Source organism: Parasteatoda tepidariorum, chromosome 4 (assembly GCF_982258835.1).
Source record: "Parasteatoda tepidariorum strain Cologne lab strain chromosome 4, Ptep-v5.0, whole genome shotgun sequence".
Lineage (NCBI taxonomy): Eukaryota > Metazoa > Arthropoda > Arachnida > Araneae > Theridiidae > Parasteatoda > Parasteatoda tepidariorum.
In genome coordinates this window covers 81,583,298-81,603,857 of record NC_141758.1, presented here as the reverse complement: position 1 = coordinate 81,603,857, position 20,560 = coordinate 81,583,298, and the positions used below count along the sequence as shown (strand labels likewise).

At 28.4% G+C, this 20,560-nt stretch overlaps 1 protein-coding gene across 2 annotated transcripts in view; it reads right to left on the bottom strand.

Moving 5' to 3' along the window:
• The window catches only part of LOC107439962 (E3 ubiquitin-protein ligase MARCHF6), a 38,252-nt gene extending 18,179 nt beyond the window's left edge, over nt 1-20,073 (bottom strand). Inside the window, exons 1-12 of one of the 2 annotated variants that reach the window (XM_043052706.3) lie at nt 19,955-20,073; nt 16,634-16,730; nt 12,914-12,987; nt 12,696-12,839; nt 9,306-9,378; nt 9,009-9,153; nt 6,887-7,001; nt 6,749-6,810; nt 4,872-4,904; nt 3,114-3,165; nt 2,971-3,029; nt 1,915-2,139 (exon numbers count right to left, since the gene is read on the bottom strand). In XM_043052706.3, the coding sequence (XP_042908640.1) occupies nt 1,915-2,139; nt 2,971-3,029; nt 3,114-3,165; nt 4,872-4,904; nt 6,749-6,810; nt 6,887-7,001; nt 9,009-9,153; nt 9,306-9,378; nt 12,696-12,839; nt 12,914-12,987; nt 16,634-16,730; nt 19,955-19,985 (1,110 nt within the window). In that variant the 5' untranslated portion in view covers nt 19,986-20,073. Of the gene's footprint in view, nt 1-1,914; nt 2,140-2,970; nt 3,030-3,113; nt 3,166-4,871; nt 4,905-6,748; nt 6,811-6,886; nt 7,002-9,008; nt 9,154-9,305; nt 9,379-12,695; nt 12,840-12,913; nt 12,988-16,633; nt 16,731-19,816; nt 19,918-19,954 lie in introns of those variants that run through there. The other variant, XM_043052707.3, reaches the window with a different exon arrangement.
• Nucleotides 20,074-20,560: the final 487 nt, after the last annotated feature.

Sequence of the window (20,560 nt, the reverse complement as noted above, 5' to 3'; positions counted from 1 at the left end):
AGAAACAAATATCATAATATGATAAGCGAATGGTCCTTATATAGGAATACGGTATATAGTAAAAAGGCAGTATATTCAATTAATTACCTTACACACACCTTATAATAAAAAGTATTATTTTTCTTGGATTTTTGGGTTCATAAGCTTTAAAAAAATTTATCTTTATCAGAAAAAATACAATTCAAGTCAGGGCTTGAAAAAACCGCCCGTTCTTGGCGGTCGAAAATTCCCCATGGACAACGAATTTCTCGAATTCCATGTCCGCGCGGACAACCACTTTTCCGTTAATGTTCGTGATACATTTTGAATTTTTGTTATCTTACAAGAGTCTAGCGCCTCACTTCTAAAATAATCCTCTCAGGGGCCTGTCCAGATATTTTGTAAAAGGTCCGTTTTTGTAAAATTGTGAAAAAGTTACTCGATATTTGTGAATATAAATAAACGTTAAGTTACATTCGTTCAACCAGGGTCCTGCTTCTGTGAATTTGTGCAAATAGGGTCCTGCTATTGCAAAAAACTTTTTCAAGGAGTATTTAAATTGTAAAGAGATAGAAGATTATGCTCAACACAGTAAAATAATAATAATAAAAAAATTAAATTTTAAAAGATAAACAGCAATTGTTGCTACTAAATTAGAAATGCAACATACAAATATTTGGTATTTAATCTATACTGCTGAACGCTTAATATTCATTTCGGACACATAAAGGAAAAAGCGTCTGCCGAAGACAAAACTCAGTTCAGTCTTTCTCCCCGCCCCCTAGGAAGGGTTTATTCGATTAACAAAACAAAAATGAAGATAAACAAATTTGTGAAGGGTTAAAAGATAAATTATTTTGTGAAGGGTCCGCTTTTAAGAAAAAATATTTTGTGAAGGGTTCGTTAACAGACCCAAATTTCTTCTAAACAGATCTAGAAATCCTCTTATCTAGAAATCCTGTTAATTCTTTCGTCAGACCACATGCGCATGCTCCCGAAATCGGCGAACAAAAGAAAAGTTGCTCTGTGCATATGCATTTGGACTTCTAACAAAGGAATTAACAACTCCTCTGATCACATACCGCTAAGCTCGTGACGTCCCTGTTGACTTCCCCTTGCTGCCTCCAACCAGGGCTCTCAAATCCTGAGGTGCTGTTCCTCGCGTTACTCCTCTTACTTTCTGAGTCACTTGTCTTCTCGAAATTCTTGTCTCTCGCCTCTACTTCTAAAAAAACTAATGCAGTCCGACTCCACTTGCATTACCGTTCTCGCCATATTTATGGCCAGAAGATGAAACGGCAGCAAAGCATTAGCAATTATTATAGCAGAATCGGAAACGATACCAAAAAAAGAGGTGAAAACCATTACAGAAAAGATTGGTCCATATAAATTTTATTTTCAGAAATTGATTTCGAACTAATAATTTCTTCATTTTATGAATTTCCTTGCATTTTAAATGCATTTTCTAAAGAGCATTGATTTTGAGAAAATTTCTTTACCCTAACACACATTACAAAAAATTTTTAAAGTAGAATTCTTAGAAATTTTATATGTAGATATTGTAAAACGTCAGTGATGTTTTGAACAGAAAGCTAAGGTCTAAGTAAGAATTTATTATTTCTATCAAGCTTTAAGTATGATTAATTGGAATTTCAATTTAAAAATTCAATATTAAACAATATATTTAAATCTATTTCATTGCCCTTTTAAAATTTTTTTTAAGGATTTAGTTTAAAATGTAAGTAATCACATTGATTTAGGAATAAAAATTATTAAATTATGCATTACAATTTGTCCTAGACCTGTTAGCATGACATGAAAAATCCGTAGTTCTTAACCTCAAAGTTGACCTTATTTTGTCATAACCAGTCAGATACCTTAAATGAATAAACTGTGAAAAGATATAATACTTTTCCTTTAAAACTAGTTACTTACCAAAGAGCATATATCTAACCACCATCCACAGACAAGTGGGAAAATTCCTATTTCAATAACAGACAGAAGGGACACCTTGATGACAACATAACATATTCCAAGCAATCTTCTTGTTTTATTTAATCGGATAATAGCAGCAGCACCATGCAGCAAAGCTAAGGCTATTCCTATGTTGATATACCCAAATAGAGTCGTTAATAAGCCTTCAAATTCAGGAGCATTCAGCTGGAAGATACATAATTATACATTAACAGGAATGAGTTAGTAAAAAACCAAGAAAACAGAAAATAGAAATCCAAAAATATTATCTGACAAGAGAATACAAACTTTGGAAGAAAAAAAAAAAGCTGAAAAAATTAAAATTTATGATTTTTATGTTACACACACCTTTGAGTATCAAGGATGCAGGAACAAAATCAATTTATTATGAAATTTTAATTGAAATTTTTTAAAATAAATATTATTTAAAATCTTCACTCATATGTTCTGGTAATACAGTAGGGAACCGATTATCTGGAACGATCGGGACCATCGCTATTCCGGATAACTGATTTTTCCAGTTTTCTGAATCGCTACAAAAAGCCGTTTTTTTTATTGTCAAACTCAACTAAAAAAATATATTTGGAAATAATCTTAAAAAGAAAAAAAAACGATGAAGTAATACACTAATGATTGTTTCCAAAATGATGGTAAGGTAAACATTTTTCAAAAAAGAAAGAAAAATCTTGAAATCTTAAGAGGAAGAAAAAAAATTTTTTTTTTTAAAATGGCGGGAAAATTTATCGAATTTCGTTCCGGTTTTTTGGTTTTCCGATTTCCGGATGTACTGTACTACTAGCATGGTAATAAGCAAAGTAATTTTCATTAATTTTCTAATATATTTTACAATTTATCTACTTTTAAAAAAAAATATTAAAAAAAATTGTATTTTGAAAACTTATATAATTTGATCGAGCACACTTTCAATCAGCAGAATTAATTCCAGTTAAATATAAAATGTTTGAAATAGTTACTACAACATAAAATAAATTAACTGCATATAATAATAAAACTTACATATTCTTTAAATCCAAAACAGGATATTGAGAACTGCCCAATGTGATATGGACAAAACGCTGCAAAATAAAATAAAAATTAAATGTCTAACTACATTTTGGATAGTTCAAGAAAAATTTAAAATAAAGTTACTAATAACTTACCAAAAACAACTATAAAAAGCGTATTTAGTGACACAACCCAAAATACATGTTCCTAAAAAATAAGAAAATAAAAAAACAGCATACTAATATATCAGAAAAACTAAATACATAACATGTACCGTATATTCCGGCGCATAACGTGCCCCGGCGTATAATGCGCATCCGTAATTTCTAATAACTTTTTTAAAATTTTAAGATATACTCTTCGTATAACGTGCACGAAAATTTGGATTGTACATGTGCAATATCTCGTCTAGTATCAATAGAAAACCAGAAAGCCTTTTAGTGTTGGGACATGTTTAGGTCCCACCTTACAGATAATACAAAAAAATTGTTGAAAGAATGAAACACCCAAATGGCAGTTATTCCGGGCGGATTGACACCATTAGTTCAGCCATTGGACGCCTGCTTAAACAAACCATTTAAAGCCAATTTAAAAAAACAGTGGAACACTTGGATGTTGGAGGGCGAGAAAACCTTTACGAAAGGAGGACATATGCGCCATGCAAGTTTGGAAACATTGCGCGAATGGATATTAAAAGCATGGGATGAAATTAAGCCTGAGATGGTTAGAAAATCATTCAAAAAATGCAGCATTTCAAATAATCTGGACGCATCAGAAGATGACTGTTTATTTATGGATGAGGGTAACACAGATGATGAAGACGAAACAGATTGTGATGACGTGCCTGAAGAAATAACGGAAGAATGAACTATTTATGTAATAACGAAAATCAATAAAGTATGTAGGTAAAGATATGTTATTTCTTTAAAATAAAATTATTTTTCTATATTTAAATTTTTTTAATGTATAATTTTTTATATTCGACGTATACCGCGCTCCCGTACATTCCAATCTTATTTTTTGCATTAAAAGTGTGCGTTATACGCTGGAATATATGGTAGTTATTTTTACTATAACCATAATACTTAATAAACAATAAAACTAATGCACATTTCTTTCCAATAATTGATTATATACTCTATTGCAAGTCAAGAAAAACTATTATCCATATGGAGAGAGCCTGCTTGCATCTAAGTATACACCAAATGGATGCAAAGGTCCAAATATGTATATCTTTTTTTAAAAACTTGCAACAGAAAGGTATTAAAGTGAAGATAAATCACATGATTTTGCATCTATAATTCTTCATAATTTTGGTAATAAAATTACGTAACAGAATTTTTACAAAGTATATTATAATAGTAATAAATAGAGGAAAATCCAAAGTTAAAATTTAAGATTTCACTTTAAGTAGTTAAATGGCATAAGTTATTACAATAATTTTTAAAAATCTGAAATTGCTGAGTTTTACATCTAATGTTTCACAACAAAATAAATAAGGCTTAAAATAATATGCCTAAAATTAAAAAATAAAAAATTCACATTTTTGCATAATAATCTATTAATCTGAATAAATTTATATATAAGGAATACCTCAGTATTCTTTTAAAAATAATTATAACTAAAAATATATTGATATTGATTTACCTTATTTTCAAGTCACAATTTAAATTTTACTCATGGTCAATCATTACTTTTCAAACATTAGTTCAGTAACTTTATTTTACAATATAAAACAGCTTAAGTAAATCTGAACAAGTGCTCCGTAGACAAAGTTCATCATAGATTAAGTGAATAATATTTTCTGAATATGTCATAGACGATTTTTACATCTTTCTATACTATTTAATTCTCAAAGACGAAAATCCAAATTTTGAGTCAACATGAAATGAATGAGGAAAAAATTTACATACTAAGAAAACTAGTGATCCATCCAATCCCAGAAGCTGAAAAACAAATACAAAATATTACACTTTAAGAACAAAACAAAAAAAAAACTTTATAAAGCATAAATTAAGTACAAAAATGGGCATGGGCAGTTAAATTGAAAAAGAAATTAATTCAGCATCGGGATTACTATATTATTTCATTTAAAAATCCAACATTTTAGGGAAATAATGCTTATTTTAACCAATAATTTAATAACCTAGAGTGCAATTTTCATGAATTTAACAGACTAAATTTTAAAAAAAGGCATTAAAGCAACATAAAACTATTAATAAAACATCAACTTCTATTAAAAACTATCTAATAAGAAAACAAAAACAGACCAAATTATAAATACAATTATAAAAACATGGCATAGCATACTGTTTCAAAAACTCTTCTATTTACAAATAAGAACCTAAAGAAAATAATTTAAAAGTGGAATGACACGAAAAAAAAACATTAATTCAGAATTAAATTGTGCTTAAATAACATGTCTTGTTACAATATGTTAATCTTAAAATTATATGAATAATATCAAGTATATTTCTTTTATTTATACTTATTTAAACCAGTATAGTTGAAACAAATTTCTTTTAAAAATACAGACAAGTGACAACATTTCACAATCTTTGAAGAGGTTGAAAGTGTTACGGCACAATACATAAAATAAATAGATATTCCTCGCAATCTAAATCATAGGCAACATCCAGATTTTGTAATATTGGCAAAAATGTCCTGAGTCTGATTGTTTAGTTATCTAAAGTTAATAATTTTATATAAATGTGAAAAAATTAAAAAGGTAACTAGCACAGCAAATGTGATTTTGGCAGAATGTTATCTTCAGGATGTTTAAAGAAAAGTTCTAGAGAGGCACCAAGTACAGTACAAAAATTTTAAAAAAAACATACTTCATCTGAATAAACATACCCGTTTTAAACGGATTTGGATTTCTCGCCCTTAAAATAAAGGTTGGCCGTCAAAAAATTGGGAAATATGGTCCTAATCTTCCAGTCAGGAGAATGATCGAAAGTTTGAATACCTTGATATTAGTCTGACTTTTTGCATATTTTGAAAACTTATAATTGGATTATGCACAAAATAATATAATTTGTTTATATAAAAATAATTCCATGCAAAAAATAAGTTTTAATAATTATTTTTATTAGTTTATTTAATATAAGACAAATTAAATTGTAAGATATACAAATTTTTACATCATTTTAATAATGTAGTTTTATATGGCAAAATACAAAATTTGAATGAAATAGGTCAAATAGGTCCTGAGAAATCGAATTTCAAATATATATTTTTTTCTAAATTTGTTTACTCAGAAACTATTTAATTGATTATATCTTGATCTTAAAAAAAATATTATGTTATATAAAATTTACAGTCATTAAATAAAATAATAATTATTAAAATCGATTATTTGCTTGGAATTATCTTTGGATAAATTAATTTTATAATTTTGTACAAAAGTTTTTCGATTTGCTAAAAAAGTATTTGGAGTAAGGTTTTGTACACAAAAATTTAAGTTAACATCAAGGTGTGCAAACTTTTTACTGCTCTCCTATTCCCATATTATAAGGGTCAGAAATCCACATCTGACGTAAAATAAGTATGCCCGTTTGCAGAAAGAAATTTTTGTGCCTGGTTTAGAAACTTAAAATATTGTCTGCACAAATTAATTAGCATGTTTAAGGTCACCTCTTTAAACCATTAAGTTTGAGTATAATAGTAGGTGAAGATCTGATCATTAAACTAAAAGATACTCTGCGTTTCTCCCCTTTTTTGCACAATACAAAATTGCATTATGCATTTACAACTATTAATGTCCTAAGTGAGATTTAAGTATACTAACCCTTTCCCAAGTAAGTTCTTCAGCAGCATGATCCCATTCAATAGGATTCCAGTTATTCACATCTAAAACAAAATCAATAATTAACAAAAGGAGAAATATAAGAAAGGAAAGAGAAGATTCTCGAAATAACTATATTACCTTGAGCACCATTATTTCCTTCGTTACCATCTTCATCGTTATCCGGCGGATTGATAGCCGGTGCATTCGCTTGAAGATTATTGTTAGCGAACTCTACAGGCTGATCAGCTGCATTCTGAAAAAATTGCATATTAAAATGCTTTCTGAGGATTGATACTATTTTTTAAAAAATTGGTTATTATTGCTGAAACAAAAAATTAATCAAATATGACATTATCAACTAACTGGTCTATATTTCTTTTGAATAAATTGTCTTAAAAACTTGGGTTTCATCAAATGAATTCTCAACAACTGAATTCTCAACATTGAACATAAGGTTGTTTTATAGATTGAAAGAGTAAAGTAAAAAAAAAAGAAAAAAATTTAAAAATTCATGCAGGTTTTAATGTTACACTAGAAAACTACAAAAAAATGCAACAAAAAGATTAATTTGTTTAATTATTACAAGAGTTGATCGACGTGGAGCCTACTGATGTCTTTACATAGCCTACAATGAGGTAAAAACATTTCTCGCATACAGACACTTAATTTGCTTGGACAAGCCTCACCTATAATCTTCTTTAAATGTAGAATATGCATTTTTCACGAAGTCTCACCCTCTCAGAATTATTTGCCACTCCATATTTTAAGATAAGTTTTCTTCTGCTTAATTTCTTTTATTGCCCCTCTGAATTTGTCTATTGAAATTTGGTTCACCCTGTATAAGATACTCTAATGCGAAAACATTGTTGTATCACTCAAATGAATTTGAAGCCAATAAATATATTTCTGTAAAGCTGCTATTAATGCATTATGTGCATCAAAAACTTAAAACGTTTAGCTTTTTTTACTTAAACTTGGCATAAAAAGATTCTCTAGTTTTAGCAAAAATGTTCAGCATTTTACTTGGAAATAGAATATATTAAACAAAATGAATAAAGCTTGATTATTTTTCTAAAATATTCATAAAATAAGCTCATTTCAATGCATCTAAATTTTTTCATACATTTTTGTTTAATCTTATAAAATATTCATTTTCTTTAAGCTTTAGTCGAAAACAGTAGAAGAAATACATGTTTTAATTGCGAATTTAACTAAAAATATTTTTAAGAATAACTTCAAAGAATTTACAAGAAATTTTATAGCCAAATCTTATTTAACAACTGGATATTCAGTTGGTCAGAAACAGTTATTAGAATTAATTTTTTAGAAAAAATCCCTTCATGCAAACACACATTACAAAAAAAGTTTATCACAAAATTCTTTGAAACTTAGTATGTATATTTTGTATAGTGTTGCCTAGGTTTTAAATTAAAAGCTATGTTTTCTTAGCATAAATTGATCAATTTTATCATGCTTTAATTAACAATGTGAAGAATTTTCCTTTAAAAATCAATATTGAACAAAATAAATAAATCTATTCTATATATATTTGAAATTTTTTAAAGATTTTGGCTCAAAATACCGGTAATCATAATGGTCTAGAAAAAAAGTCATACTTATACATTACTAATTGTTGCAGAACTGTAAGCGCAAATAAATTTTTTTTAAATTTTAATGCTCCAATTTTCCCTTATTTAGAAAGAAATATTTTATTAATATTTAAAGTTCACTCAAGATTAAAATTAAGATTTAATGGTGCTAGAATACCTACTTACCAAAAATAAAATTTTTATTAAGGCTATTTTTAAAAAAAATTATGGTCAAAACCAGCAATACTTTACTGTATTTTCCTTGTACTTTAATTTTTTATTTATATATATAACTGGCGTTAAAACTGCCAACCCAATTCTGAGTTCATAACTTTTGATATCCAATTCTGTAGCTGTGTAATTTTGAAACCAATCCAAAAGGTAAAGGATAACCTGGATCAAGTATTTGGACAAACTATAACTTTGTGGATGACTTTATGATGGAACTAACCCGTATTTGTATTGCACGGAGAGGAAAATCACAAAAAACTCTGACGGCAAGGGGATTCTAACCCCTGATACATCTACCACTGAGGATATTTTACGTCAGCACTATGGTCGAAGCCAACCAGGAGCAGAATTCGTATCAAACAACTATGGAATTCAAACCTGATTACATTTGAAGGGAAATGCTCTATCCCTTCAGATACTTTAACAAAATGACTGCTTACATGTAGTGCTTCTTGCTCATTTTCTAGCCACTCAGGTCCACCACCATGTAAAATCTGTTCACGCAGCCACACCAAACTAATAAAAGCACATAAACAGCATGTGACGACACAACATCCATACAGGCTGTCAGAAAACACATTTTCTCTAGAATTCAAGAAAAATGTTATGTTAAAACTAGATAATAAAATTAAAATTTTGTTTCAAAATGATAAAAACCTTTTTTCATCATTGTGCAATAAAATTGAAATATATAATTTATAAGTAAAATAAAAATGCAAAAAGATGTAAGAACTCACGTTGAAAGCAGATCTCCTGGTAAGCTGATAATAGAACTAAAAGAACCAGTAAATAAAGAACGATATATTCGACCTAAATAGATTAAAAAAAATAACAAAGATTAATAAGATAGTCTGCATACAATATAAGATAAAAATAAGAAATCACAAACTATTAGCATAAACTATACTAATATTAAAAAAATATATATTTTTAATGCTAGGAAAAAAATTATTAACTGATTTTATAACAGAAATTCAATATATAAAAAAAAATTTCAAGGGGGATTTTTTCAAGAATTACATACAGTAAAAATTTAAATGTCAAATATCAGTCATAAAAAAAATAATGATGAGTATGTTACCCTTAGCCCATCTTGTTTACAGTAAATTATTTTTCAAAAGCCACTTTTAAATGCCAGCAATTTCTGATGTTTTTGAAGAATAATAGCTTCCATAGGATTAAATGCAGGGTTAACCGCTGAACTGTTATTTCCAAACAGTCACCCACTGCTGCTGTTTATTTTATTTTAGGGTGTGCCTTAGATAATTTGCATTCACTTTTTCATATCAAATTTGTTATAACTTGGTATGACCCTTTTTACATCTGTATTTTAAATTACAAAATCGTTGTTGTATTGGATGCATTGAACTAGGCAAACATGTTAATCAAAAAATTTAAACTTAAAACTTTTCTGAAATCATTTTTGAAAGCAGGACTTAAAAATTTTTGTCACAGATATGTATACTGAGGTAAAAAGCTGAAAATGATGAATGCAAAAAGAAAAAAAATTCAAACAGATATGTGATTGCTGGAATTGAAATAAATGCATCTCAGTTTGTAAATAATCAATTAAGAAATTTAGTAGTTTTTTTAACTTCACATACAAAACACAGTAAGAACTGAAAAAAACAAAAACAAACATTTTTCCAAAAAATCAGAAATATATATATTCTAGACTTCTTTTAAAGAGAGCAAATGACAAACTAGAATAATTACAATTTGTTCAAATTAAGTACATATAACAAAGGTAAATTTTATTGCAAAAGAATAAAGCATATAAATTTAATTAATAAATTTAAAATTTTCAGTTTCAGAATTACATTGTTTAGAACAAAATGTCTTAACTATTCAAAGTATAACTTTATTAATGGAGAACTGAATTACTAATAAGAGTTTGAAAACAATATGTAGAAATTTTTTTTACAGAACTACTACATTAAAAAAAGTATCGGTATATAAGTTAGATAATATTCCCTTTTACTAGCATTTAATTATGTTTTGTAATATTTCAGACTTTCTTTGCTAAATAACTTTAAAGCAGAGCTCCTCAAAATCTTAAAACGAAAAATCAATGAATATGTCATTAAACATTTTTGTTCACAAGTAATTTAATGTATGATCCCTTAATTCAACATTTTAAAAATTCTATAGTACGTTTACTGTATTGATGATTGAAACATTGAAGAAATATTTCAATATTAAAATATTAAGGGCCAGTTCTTTTTAAGATACATAAATGAAAAGAATTTCTCGAATCTCACATTTGAGTAATTACTTTTTGAGACACTCAATTCGCAATTTCAACATAAACCCAGACGCCCTTTTTATCGTTTTATAGCAGTCATTTTAATGGATTTCCACCAGGATTCGAGAGGATTCACTCTTTTTTTTAATAGTTATTGTAGCGTATTTAGAAAAGTTTTTTTTTTTTAAAAAAAATCCAGGTATTATTACCATATCAATTTGACACACTAATTCATGGAGATTCCCCTATAAATTCATATGCTTTTATTAATCACTTTTCCTCAGTCATCAGCAATGAGTTCTCACAGAAATTTTAAAAGCCAGTTTTTTTTATTAATAAGATATAGTTGCAATGTGAATTGTATAACTGCAACTACTTTTTAATATGCTTTGATTTACAACAATTTTATTTCAAAGTCATGCCTACGGCTTTTTTAGCAGGGTTTCACATGGTTCAATAAATAAAAATTCCATGTTCAAAATGTACTAATTTTAAAGTTTTCTTTTTATTTAATACAATAGTATAAATGACAGAATATGCAAATATTTCAAATTATACACATGGACAGCAAATTTTTTGTATGAATTTGGTGACACTTGACTACTGTCCCTATGTTGCCAAGCTGGCATGATATCAAGGACTAAAAAAGATTTAATTGAATTTCATATACTATACTAGAATAAATGCTTCCACGGGAACAATTAATTGAGGGTCAATGGGTATATGCCCCGTCAATAATTAGAAATCTCTAACAGCCCCTTTCAATATCTCAAACATATAAAGAACATATAAAGAAAACATATAAACGTATACATCAAACATATAAAAAAAATATCAAACAACCTCAAAAAACTAGAAAGCGATAAAAAATAATGAATTTTTTTGCAGAAATTTAACAGATTTAAGAAAAAATTCTCAAGTGCAAAATTCAGAGAACTATTGTGACTGAGTATTTTAATTTTATTTCTCTCAAAATTAAATTCCTATGATGCCTATGGCAGGCCCGTAGCCAGTGGGGGACTGTCGGGACAAATCCCCCCCCCCCGAAATTCTGGGATTCTAACTTTTTAGACTTTCTTTGAGCCTCTCATTAAAAAGAAAAACAAAAACTGTCGAATCAAACTTTTTCCCAGTACACCACCTTCGCTAGTGCATCAACTTCACTTGACCTTGTGGCTCATCTTTCCTTCGGTTAGACTCCTCCCCCGAAATCAATTGTTTTTCAGCACATTAATTTATGCAATTTCTGAATCTACGCAGATTTCAGTGACATCGAAAACCTCATGGGAGAAATGGAAGTATGGGCATCAAAGTGGAAAACGCGTGAACCCCTTAGTAGACCAGATACGGCACTTTCAGCAATGGAAGAATGTGACAGTATCTTTTTCCCAAACATTTATTGCTTGTTATCAATATTGGCTACGTTGCCAATCACCACAGCAACTGCAGAAAGAACTTTTTCTACTCTTAAATGTGTAAAAACAGCAATAAGAAATGCTACTAAAGAAGAAAGGCTAGCAGGGCTAACTTTATTAAGCATATTTCGGGACATTCCGATTTGTCCTAAAAAAGTAATCGAAAAATTTTCTTCAATTCCTTGTCGCATGTCTTTGTAAACTTGGTTTACAAATTGATTATAATTATTATGCAATATCAATTGAAAAATAATTATTATGTAACATTTTTTAATTACTAGTTTAACTTTTTCAAACAACAGAATAAACAATATTTGTTACAATGTTTTCCCCCTACTTTACATGTCTGAAACTGTCCTTGCTTCTTACCATATCCCCCCCCCCGAAAAAATATCCTGGCTACAGCCTTGGCCTATGGTATCTAAATGGAGTGAAAACTATACAAAGAAAAATTGAGCAATGCTTACAAGCAGTCAGAGGCACCACTCCTAACCATGCAACTGCAACTAGAGTATAATGGAGCCAAAATCTTACAGCAGTTCCTAAACTACGTAGAAGTCCACTAAAAATATCCTTTATGGGCAATCTTTTTGGCATATCTGGTGAATATACTAAAATAGAAAAAATTGATGAATTTTTCCCCTTTATATAAGCTAGGACAAATAATTTTATATGTAATACTTACTGGGCATAAATGAGAACCTATGATTACACAGTTCACAATATTCTTTTCTACTATACTTGAGCCATTGTAATAAGCTAAAACAATAAGCACATAAAACTGTCACATATTAACAATAAAATGCTTTTTGTACAAATACATGTTTGATATTATAAAAATCATAATTTTGAAGAAATTCTTAATAACCTAAGGATTAGCTACAATAAGAAAATGGACTTTTTTACAAAAACAAATTTTAAAAAACCAAAAAAAAATAAATAATACAGGGATGAGATTAGCCAAAAGGCAAAAAAGCTGAATTTCCACGACAGTAAATTTTACGAAAGCGCAACCCTTTAATAATAAATTCCAGACAGTTTGAGGTAATAAATAATGTGTTGACCTACAATTGTGTACTAATCTATTATTATATAAATGATTACATTGATACTTAACATTTAGTGAAATTAAAAATTACCAATTGAAAAAATAAAGCTGGAAATTATATTTTTCCTCAGTTCACATATGAGATAATTATTACTTGAAAAACTACCTGGTTTAGCAAATTAAAACTATTGAGAATATACATTAATATTTCATTTCTTGCAATAAATACTGTTATGTGATTTATAGCAAATATATCAGTAATATTATCTTTTAAATTATATTGGAAAAAAAAAACTTTAACAATGGACCAAATCATTATGTTCATATTATAGTCTAATCTAACTAGAGCCCTTTGAAATATATCAATAACAGTGAAGTAGAAATATATAGTAACTCCTTAACATACAAAAATTGCTATTTTAGTTTGAAAAATTACATGACAATCAGCAACTGTTTAGATAATTGTTTTTTATTTGATAAGAATTTTGTATTTTATAGCATAAATAACAGCAATTATAAATAAAATTTTGATGATGAGTTAATTAACTATTTTTCCAAAAAAAAAAAATTAAATTAAATCCCTTTTTAAGTGATTGCTTTTGTTTGACATATCTTTTATGTCTGCTATATTTAGTCCTTAGTCCATCTTCAAACATCTTGTGACAAATCCTATTTTTTCTTCTTTGCAAGCACAGAATGTAAGTTTTGAATATATTCCCTTCCAGTTTCTCTGATGTTGTAACACTTACATATACTAATAATCGTCGTTAGAAAAACAGTCACCATTATAGTAACTAATTTTTAAAAAAATTTACTTCTTACAAGAATCGCGATAGTTGATCTGAAAATTGTGTGAATATGAAACTAGATATACGATTTTGAAAATGAGAAAATACAAACTGGGATATAGAATTTTTAAAACGCGTAAATACAAATTCATTAAAATCACGTATAAATACGAAAATCAATGTTTGATATTATAAACCGCATGAGCAAATCAAGACGTTGAATTTTAAACTTGCGTGAATACGAATCGCTACATAGGTTTTTAAAAAGGCGTAAATACGAATCACAATATCGGATTTTTAAACCTCCTAAATAAGAATTGCAACGTACAATATTCAAATTGCGTGAATAAGATTTGCAACACGCAAACATGAAAAGCTATGTTTGATATTAAAATCGTGTGAATAAGATCGAGATATTAGCAGATTCCAGGCTTGGGACCTCTAAAAGGCTTGTCAGAAGCAGTGTCGTTTTAACTACAAAAATCGGATCTATCTGGAGGGCGGGTAAAAAATTCGGAAAATCTTATCTGCTGTGAGTAAAAGGGGAGAAAATAGCTAAAATAAGTAAAAATGAGAAAGGATTGGTAGCTATGTAGTTCGAATTTCCTGTTTCTCTTTGAAAATCGGTGAATTTTCTGAAAAAGCGGAATATTTATTAAAAAAAGTGAAATTTTTAGAAAAATCTGAATTTTTGATAAAAAAAAAAAGCTGAAATTCAAGAGATAAAAGTGAAAAAAGCGGAAATCCGCTAAAAAGCGGAAAAATCTCATCCCTGATAATAGCATAGCTGCCAACTTGTTAAAAACAAAATCAGGAACACAAAGCACGATAAACCACTCGGGATAATTCTTACACAAAGTGAAAAACTATGTGCAAAAAATCGATATCAAGTTATCAATTTAATACCTGCTTCATATTTAACATAATTTTTTGAACTAAAAATTTTCAATTAAATTACTTACTACTGAAGAATATCACATCTTTATAGTAACTAATTCAAGAAAAAACTTACTTCTTACAAAAATCGTGACATTCGAAATTGCATGAATATGAATCACCATAATGGATTTTAAAAACTTGAAAATATAAATTGTGATATTTAATGTATTAATCATGTAAATATGAATCCCAATGAATAATTTTCGGATCAAGTGAACATAAATGGCAATGGGTAGTTTTTAAATCATGTATAAATAAGAAAATCGATATTTGATGTTAAAACTGAGTGAATATGAACCGCAATACTGGATTTTAAAAATGCGTGAATACAAAATCGTGAAGATGGATTTCGAAATCGTGTGATAAGGAATGATGATGTACGATTTTTAAATCAGGTATATATGAACATTGATGATTAATATTAAAATCGCTTAAATAAGAATCCCAATATTAACAGATAATATATAACTGTGATATTAACAGATATAACCAGCAAAGTTCGGAATATTCAAAATGGTGAAAATCTGCAAACCGGGAGAATTTAATTGGAGGAAGAATCACATACATGTAAACGTCTCGTTAACCGGAATTAGCTAAAGTTTTAAAATTTCATCGAATCGTAAGTTTGATTCGCAGAAAAATCACAAGCACTGCCTCTAGTAGTTTAGACCCATTCTGGATTTAAAGAAAATCATTATAAGGAGTGAAAAGATTCTAGAATACTGAAAAAAACAGAACATTTTGATCAAACATCATATTTTTAGAACAAGACTAAAAAATCTAAACAAACAGGATTTAATCAGAACAGTTGGCAGCTTTGTGATGGAGAAAAAGTTCTGAAATAAACTCTATTATCCTCTTCTCAAATCACTAAATCTTTGTTTTCTAATCATAGGCATTTATGTCATAAATATTTTTTCACTTAATGATTCACTAGAATAAAAACTTTAGTTTTGTTATTTAGTTTGTAATCAAAAATGAACTTTGGTCACTACTTGTTCCCTTACAACATTAATTCACCTTTCCAAAATATTCCTTATTTTTTTCATGAAGAAAAATTATTTTCATAAGTTTCAAAAAAATATGCACATTTATTTTAAAAACTAAAATGGTAAATATCTTAACTTCCTTATTTTACTTTGTTGCTCATAAGTAATCATATGAATTTCATTTAAATGTGCAGCCAAATGTGAAGATAGTAATTGGTAAAAACTGGAACAAAATAAGAGGACACACAGGAATGCAAAAAAAAGTTCAATTTTCAAAAGTTTGTTCACGTTCAAATGAAAGAAGCTGTAAAACTTCATATTGGAACATTTTTAGAACTATAATAATAAAATAAGCACATTATTATAATTGCAATCTATTAATGTTGCAAATTTATAAATATTAAAAATTTTACAATAGTAATCTGTATCACTTTCTTTAACGAAATTGCAAGTGTTTAGTAACAAGGTATGTAGTTATTGTGCAATATGTAGCCTATAATCACTAAAACCTTAAGCCCTATGCAATGAATAAGTTTTAATTATTTATTTAACAATTTAAATAAGAAGCTCTGAATATTTATAGAACTTTCAATAAGACAATGAAAAAAAAACATAATATAAAAGAAAATAATCTTACATACCATTCTTGATGAATAAATTTAATACTCCCAGTACAAATGCATGGGTGATATAAAGGCTTTTCTGGAGTAGCCTCTGATCTACAAACCCGGCAAATGTCTGGAAGAAATAAATATATAGCTGCAGCAGGAAATACACATTTTTATTATAAGCATTACATTATATAAAAACAAAAACAAGGCAATACAGGATTGCTACTAAATAGATGAACAAATTTCCCTAACTTTTACAGACATATACAGTCCCGCTATAGTGAACACGGTTTATAGTGAACTCACGGATATAGTGAACAAAATGTTCGGTCCCTTGCCTTGCTATACTCGCATAATGTTATTTTTTGTGGATATAGTGAACCAAAAAAGTGAGGAAGTTGGAAATAATGAACTTTTTTCTGTCTTCGACTGATTTTCTTCTTCATTTTTTTTGCAATAATTTTGAAATTTCTACTTCTAAATAAATACATATACCGATTTGTAAAACCATCTATAGAGAGGTATGTAGTGATAAGCATTTTTTCTTGTTTACCTACTTCTTTTATCTCACTTTCCCATCCTTAAACAAACCAAGTATGTAGATGTTTCCAACTCAGGCAGACGATGCATCTGTAAGATGTCAGTAGGATCAATATGCATTTTCTGTCAGATGGAATGAGTAATTATTCATTATTGGTTAAAGGGTTGAACACTAATATGTGTTAAGGCCCTCATTTCAACTCCTTTTTGCTCTCAGTTTAGTTGAAAAAAGCCTGCAAACAAGTGTCTCAAATTTAACTATAGCGAGCAGTAAACGTCCTCCTTTGATGATAAAATGGGCATAATCAGAAAAATTGAAAATGGATGAAATCAAGCTGATATTTTCAGGGAATGTAAACTATCCAAATCTGCAGTTTGTAACATATGGAAAAATAGGCAAATAATAATTTCTGCTCTTGAAAAAAAATTAGAAAAGCAGATCACAAGGATGTTGAAAAAGCATTACTAAAGTGGTTCACCATTTGAAGAAGCCGCATCTTCCAGTATCTGGACAAATGTCAATGAATTTGCTAAGAGATTTTATGAGACTACTTGTATATGCTCGAATGGCAGGTTAGACAGGTTTGAAAAACGGAATAATAGAAATTCAGAAAAAATCAGCTGAGAGTCGGCAAGTGTTTCCATATCTGATGTTGAGGATTGCTCATCAGCTAAAGATTACTAATTTTTTCGTACGCAAGACGAAGAGTAACGAAAAATAACACATTTCTTGCTACTTCATAATATTTTTCAGTCATTTATTTGAATAATGTGTAATAAAAGGGAGGAGTTTGGGAACCATTAGTTAAATTGCCTGCGTAATGGATACAGTGAACACTCGGTTACAGTAAACCAAAATTTTGGTCCCTTACTGTATATAGTTTTCCAAACATATTTTTAAAGAATTCCAGTCTAATCAGGGGTCTGTTTAAAAGAAATTTGGGTCCGTTAACGGACCCTTCACAAAATATCTTTTCATAAAAACGGACCCTTCACAAAATATTTTAACTTAAAAACGGACCCTTCAGAAATAATTTAGTGTTTAATCAGACCCTTCATAAATTTGTTTATCTTCATTATTGTTTTGTTAATCGCATAAACCCTTCCCAGGAAGGGTCTATGCGATAACTCTGTTTTAAAAGGTTTATGCAAGAATAGCCAGAAAATTAATAACATTTTTAATATTTAATGAATCTTTTGAAAATATTCTTTTAAAATTTAGAATACAAATACTCTAAATTATTTTGAAAATGAAGATGCAAATATTTATAACAGTCTAAAAAAACTTTCAACATTTTTAGTGCTGCTTAGTTCTGTATTCATTGGCTCTACTAAAATTTATTTACAAGGTTACCTAAAGTTATGAATAGTGAAATTTTGTTCAAAGATGGATTACAATGTAAAAATAATTAGTAGAATAGAAAGCTTTATGTATATTTCAGTAGCCTAATTATCACGCATAACATGCATTAAGAAATTTACACCCAGTCAGTCCGGGATTCTTCCGTATCATGATATGTGGCGCCAACTACAATCGCTAAGATGCCAAGTCGATTTTAAACTTGCAAATTGCTTTTTAAAATAAAAAATAAGTAAATGCTTGCTTGGGGTGGCAATGAGTTATGCTGTTTGAGTTGGTTCCTTTTTGTGATGTTTTTTTAGTATCTCGGGAGCCGTTGCCTGAAAGTTGCCAACACTTGGTGATTATTCTACCACAAATTACGATACAGAAATCTCCCCCGTCAATCATTCAAAAAGGAAGATTTTTGGATTGGTACCAAAGTCAAAAATATAACGAAGTTTTGGAGACATCTAATCAGTAGCAAGTAAAAACTAGCAACAACAAAATAAAAAAAATCGCAGAGCCAAGCAAACTTGAAGATTATAGCTTGTAACCCCCTTTGGGCAAACCACTAAATAAATTTAAGCATTTTCTCAGTCTCTGTTTTGGCACCTTGGCATTTGTGGTTAGTGCAAACAGGTACAGATACAAAATTATTCCCTATCACAATACATTACTTTACACTTTAAAATATTCATTCAATGCATTTTGAATAGAAAGTACACATCGATAATTAGTACAATGGAGGGAAAAAAATTCAATTTTAAAAGCAGGCTTTTGATAATAGCAAACACAAAAATTCCAAATTATTTGAATTTATTTCTAGAGTGTCAAATCAATTATAAATAGCAAGTTACAGGAAGTACAAAGAGAATATAGCATTAACATAGCCTTATTCATAAATTTAAAGGAAAAACTTTTAAATCTAAATCTAAAAAAAAATTTAAACAAACAGCATAAGAGTTATCAATCAAAGATTTTGCTAGATATTGACACCATTAGAAAAGAAATATTTTCATTAGGTTTCATAATAATGCTAAAAATTTTAATTGATAATAAATATCTATATTTATAAAGCATATTAAACTTTTTAGCGAAACAAAATTATAAAGAAAAATCAATGTATATCTACAAAATAAATAAGGATGTTAACTAACTACATAAACAAACACTTAGCATATTAACAAAGGCGGAAAATTGAGAAAAAAAAGAGATAACATAATAAGTGCAATTCAAAATAACGAACTTAATAACTGTGTACATGCATACAATTAAATTTAAAAGATAAAGAAGATAGAGTATGATTATTTATAAAAAAAACGCAATACAACATTTATCCTAATTAGAGAAGTTGACAACAATCTAGGAACCAAGACTTGAAAATAAAATTTCTAAAAACACTAAACTGTGCATATTCATTGAGAAAAAGTTTATAGATAAAAAAAATAATAATAAATAAATTATTGTACCTTGCATTTGATTCTCATCCATATTTAACATTTTTACAGAACAGACAACTTTCACTTGCGTTGCCAACTAAAAATATTTAGTTTTGAAAACTTATCTGAAAGTAAACATTGCCATTCTATCATTGCATTATATAATTCCTGCTTTTACAAGCATAATACACTATAGAGAGCGCTAATATTATTGACCCATTTAGACTCATGTTTTAATTTTTGAAGAAATTTTCTGAAAAAGAAATTCTTTGAGAAATGTTTGTAATTAGATTTACAAAAGCATTATCCCCATTGTTTAAAACTTAAACAAACCTTAATAATCATACAAATGATAAGAGTGTAGATAATGATAAGAATGTTGATAAAATATTTATCAAAAATATTTTTTTTGAAACTTAAGGGGACCCAAGAAAAAACGAAATCAGTTTAAAATACGTTTTAAAAATTCGAAATAATTTGTTAAAAATTTTTTAAATTTACTTTTATTTTTAAAAACGCTATGATATATCAAAAAAACAAAGGATCAATTTATTTTTTATTCAGAAACAGAAAATCAGAACAGGAATTCAGAACAAGTACCATCGTCAAGTAGGATCTAATATTACATGGTATTTA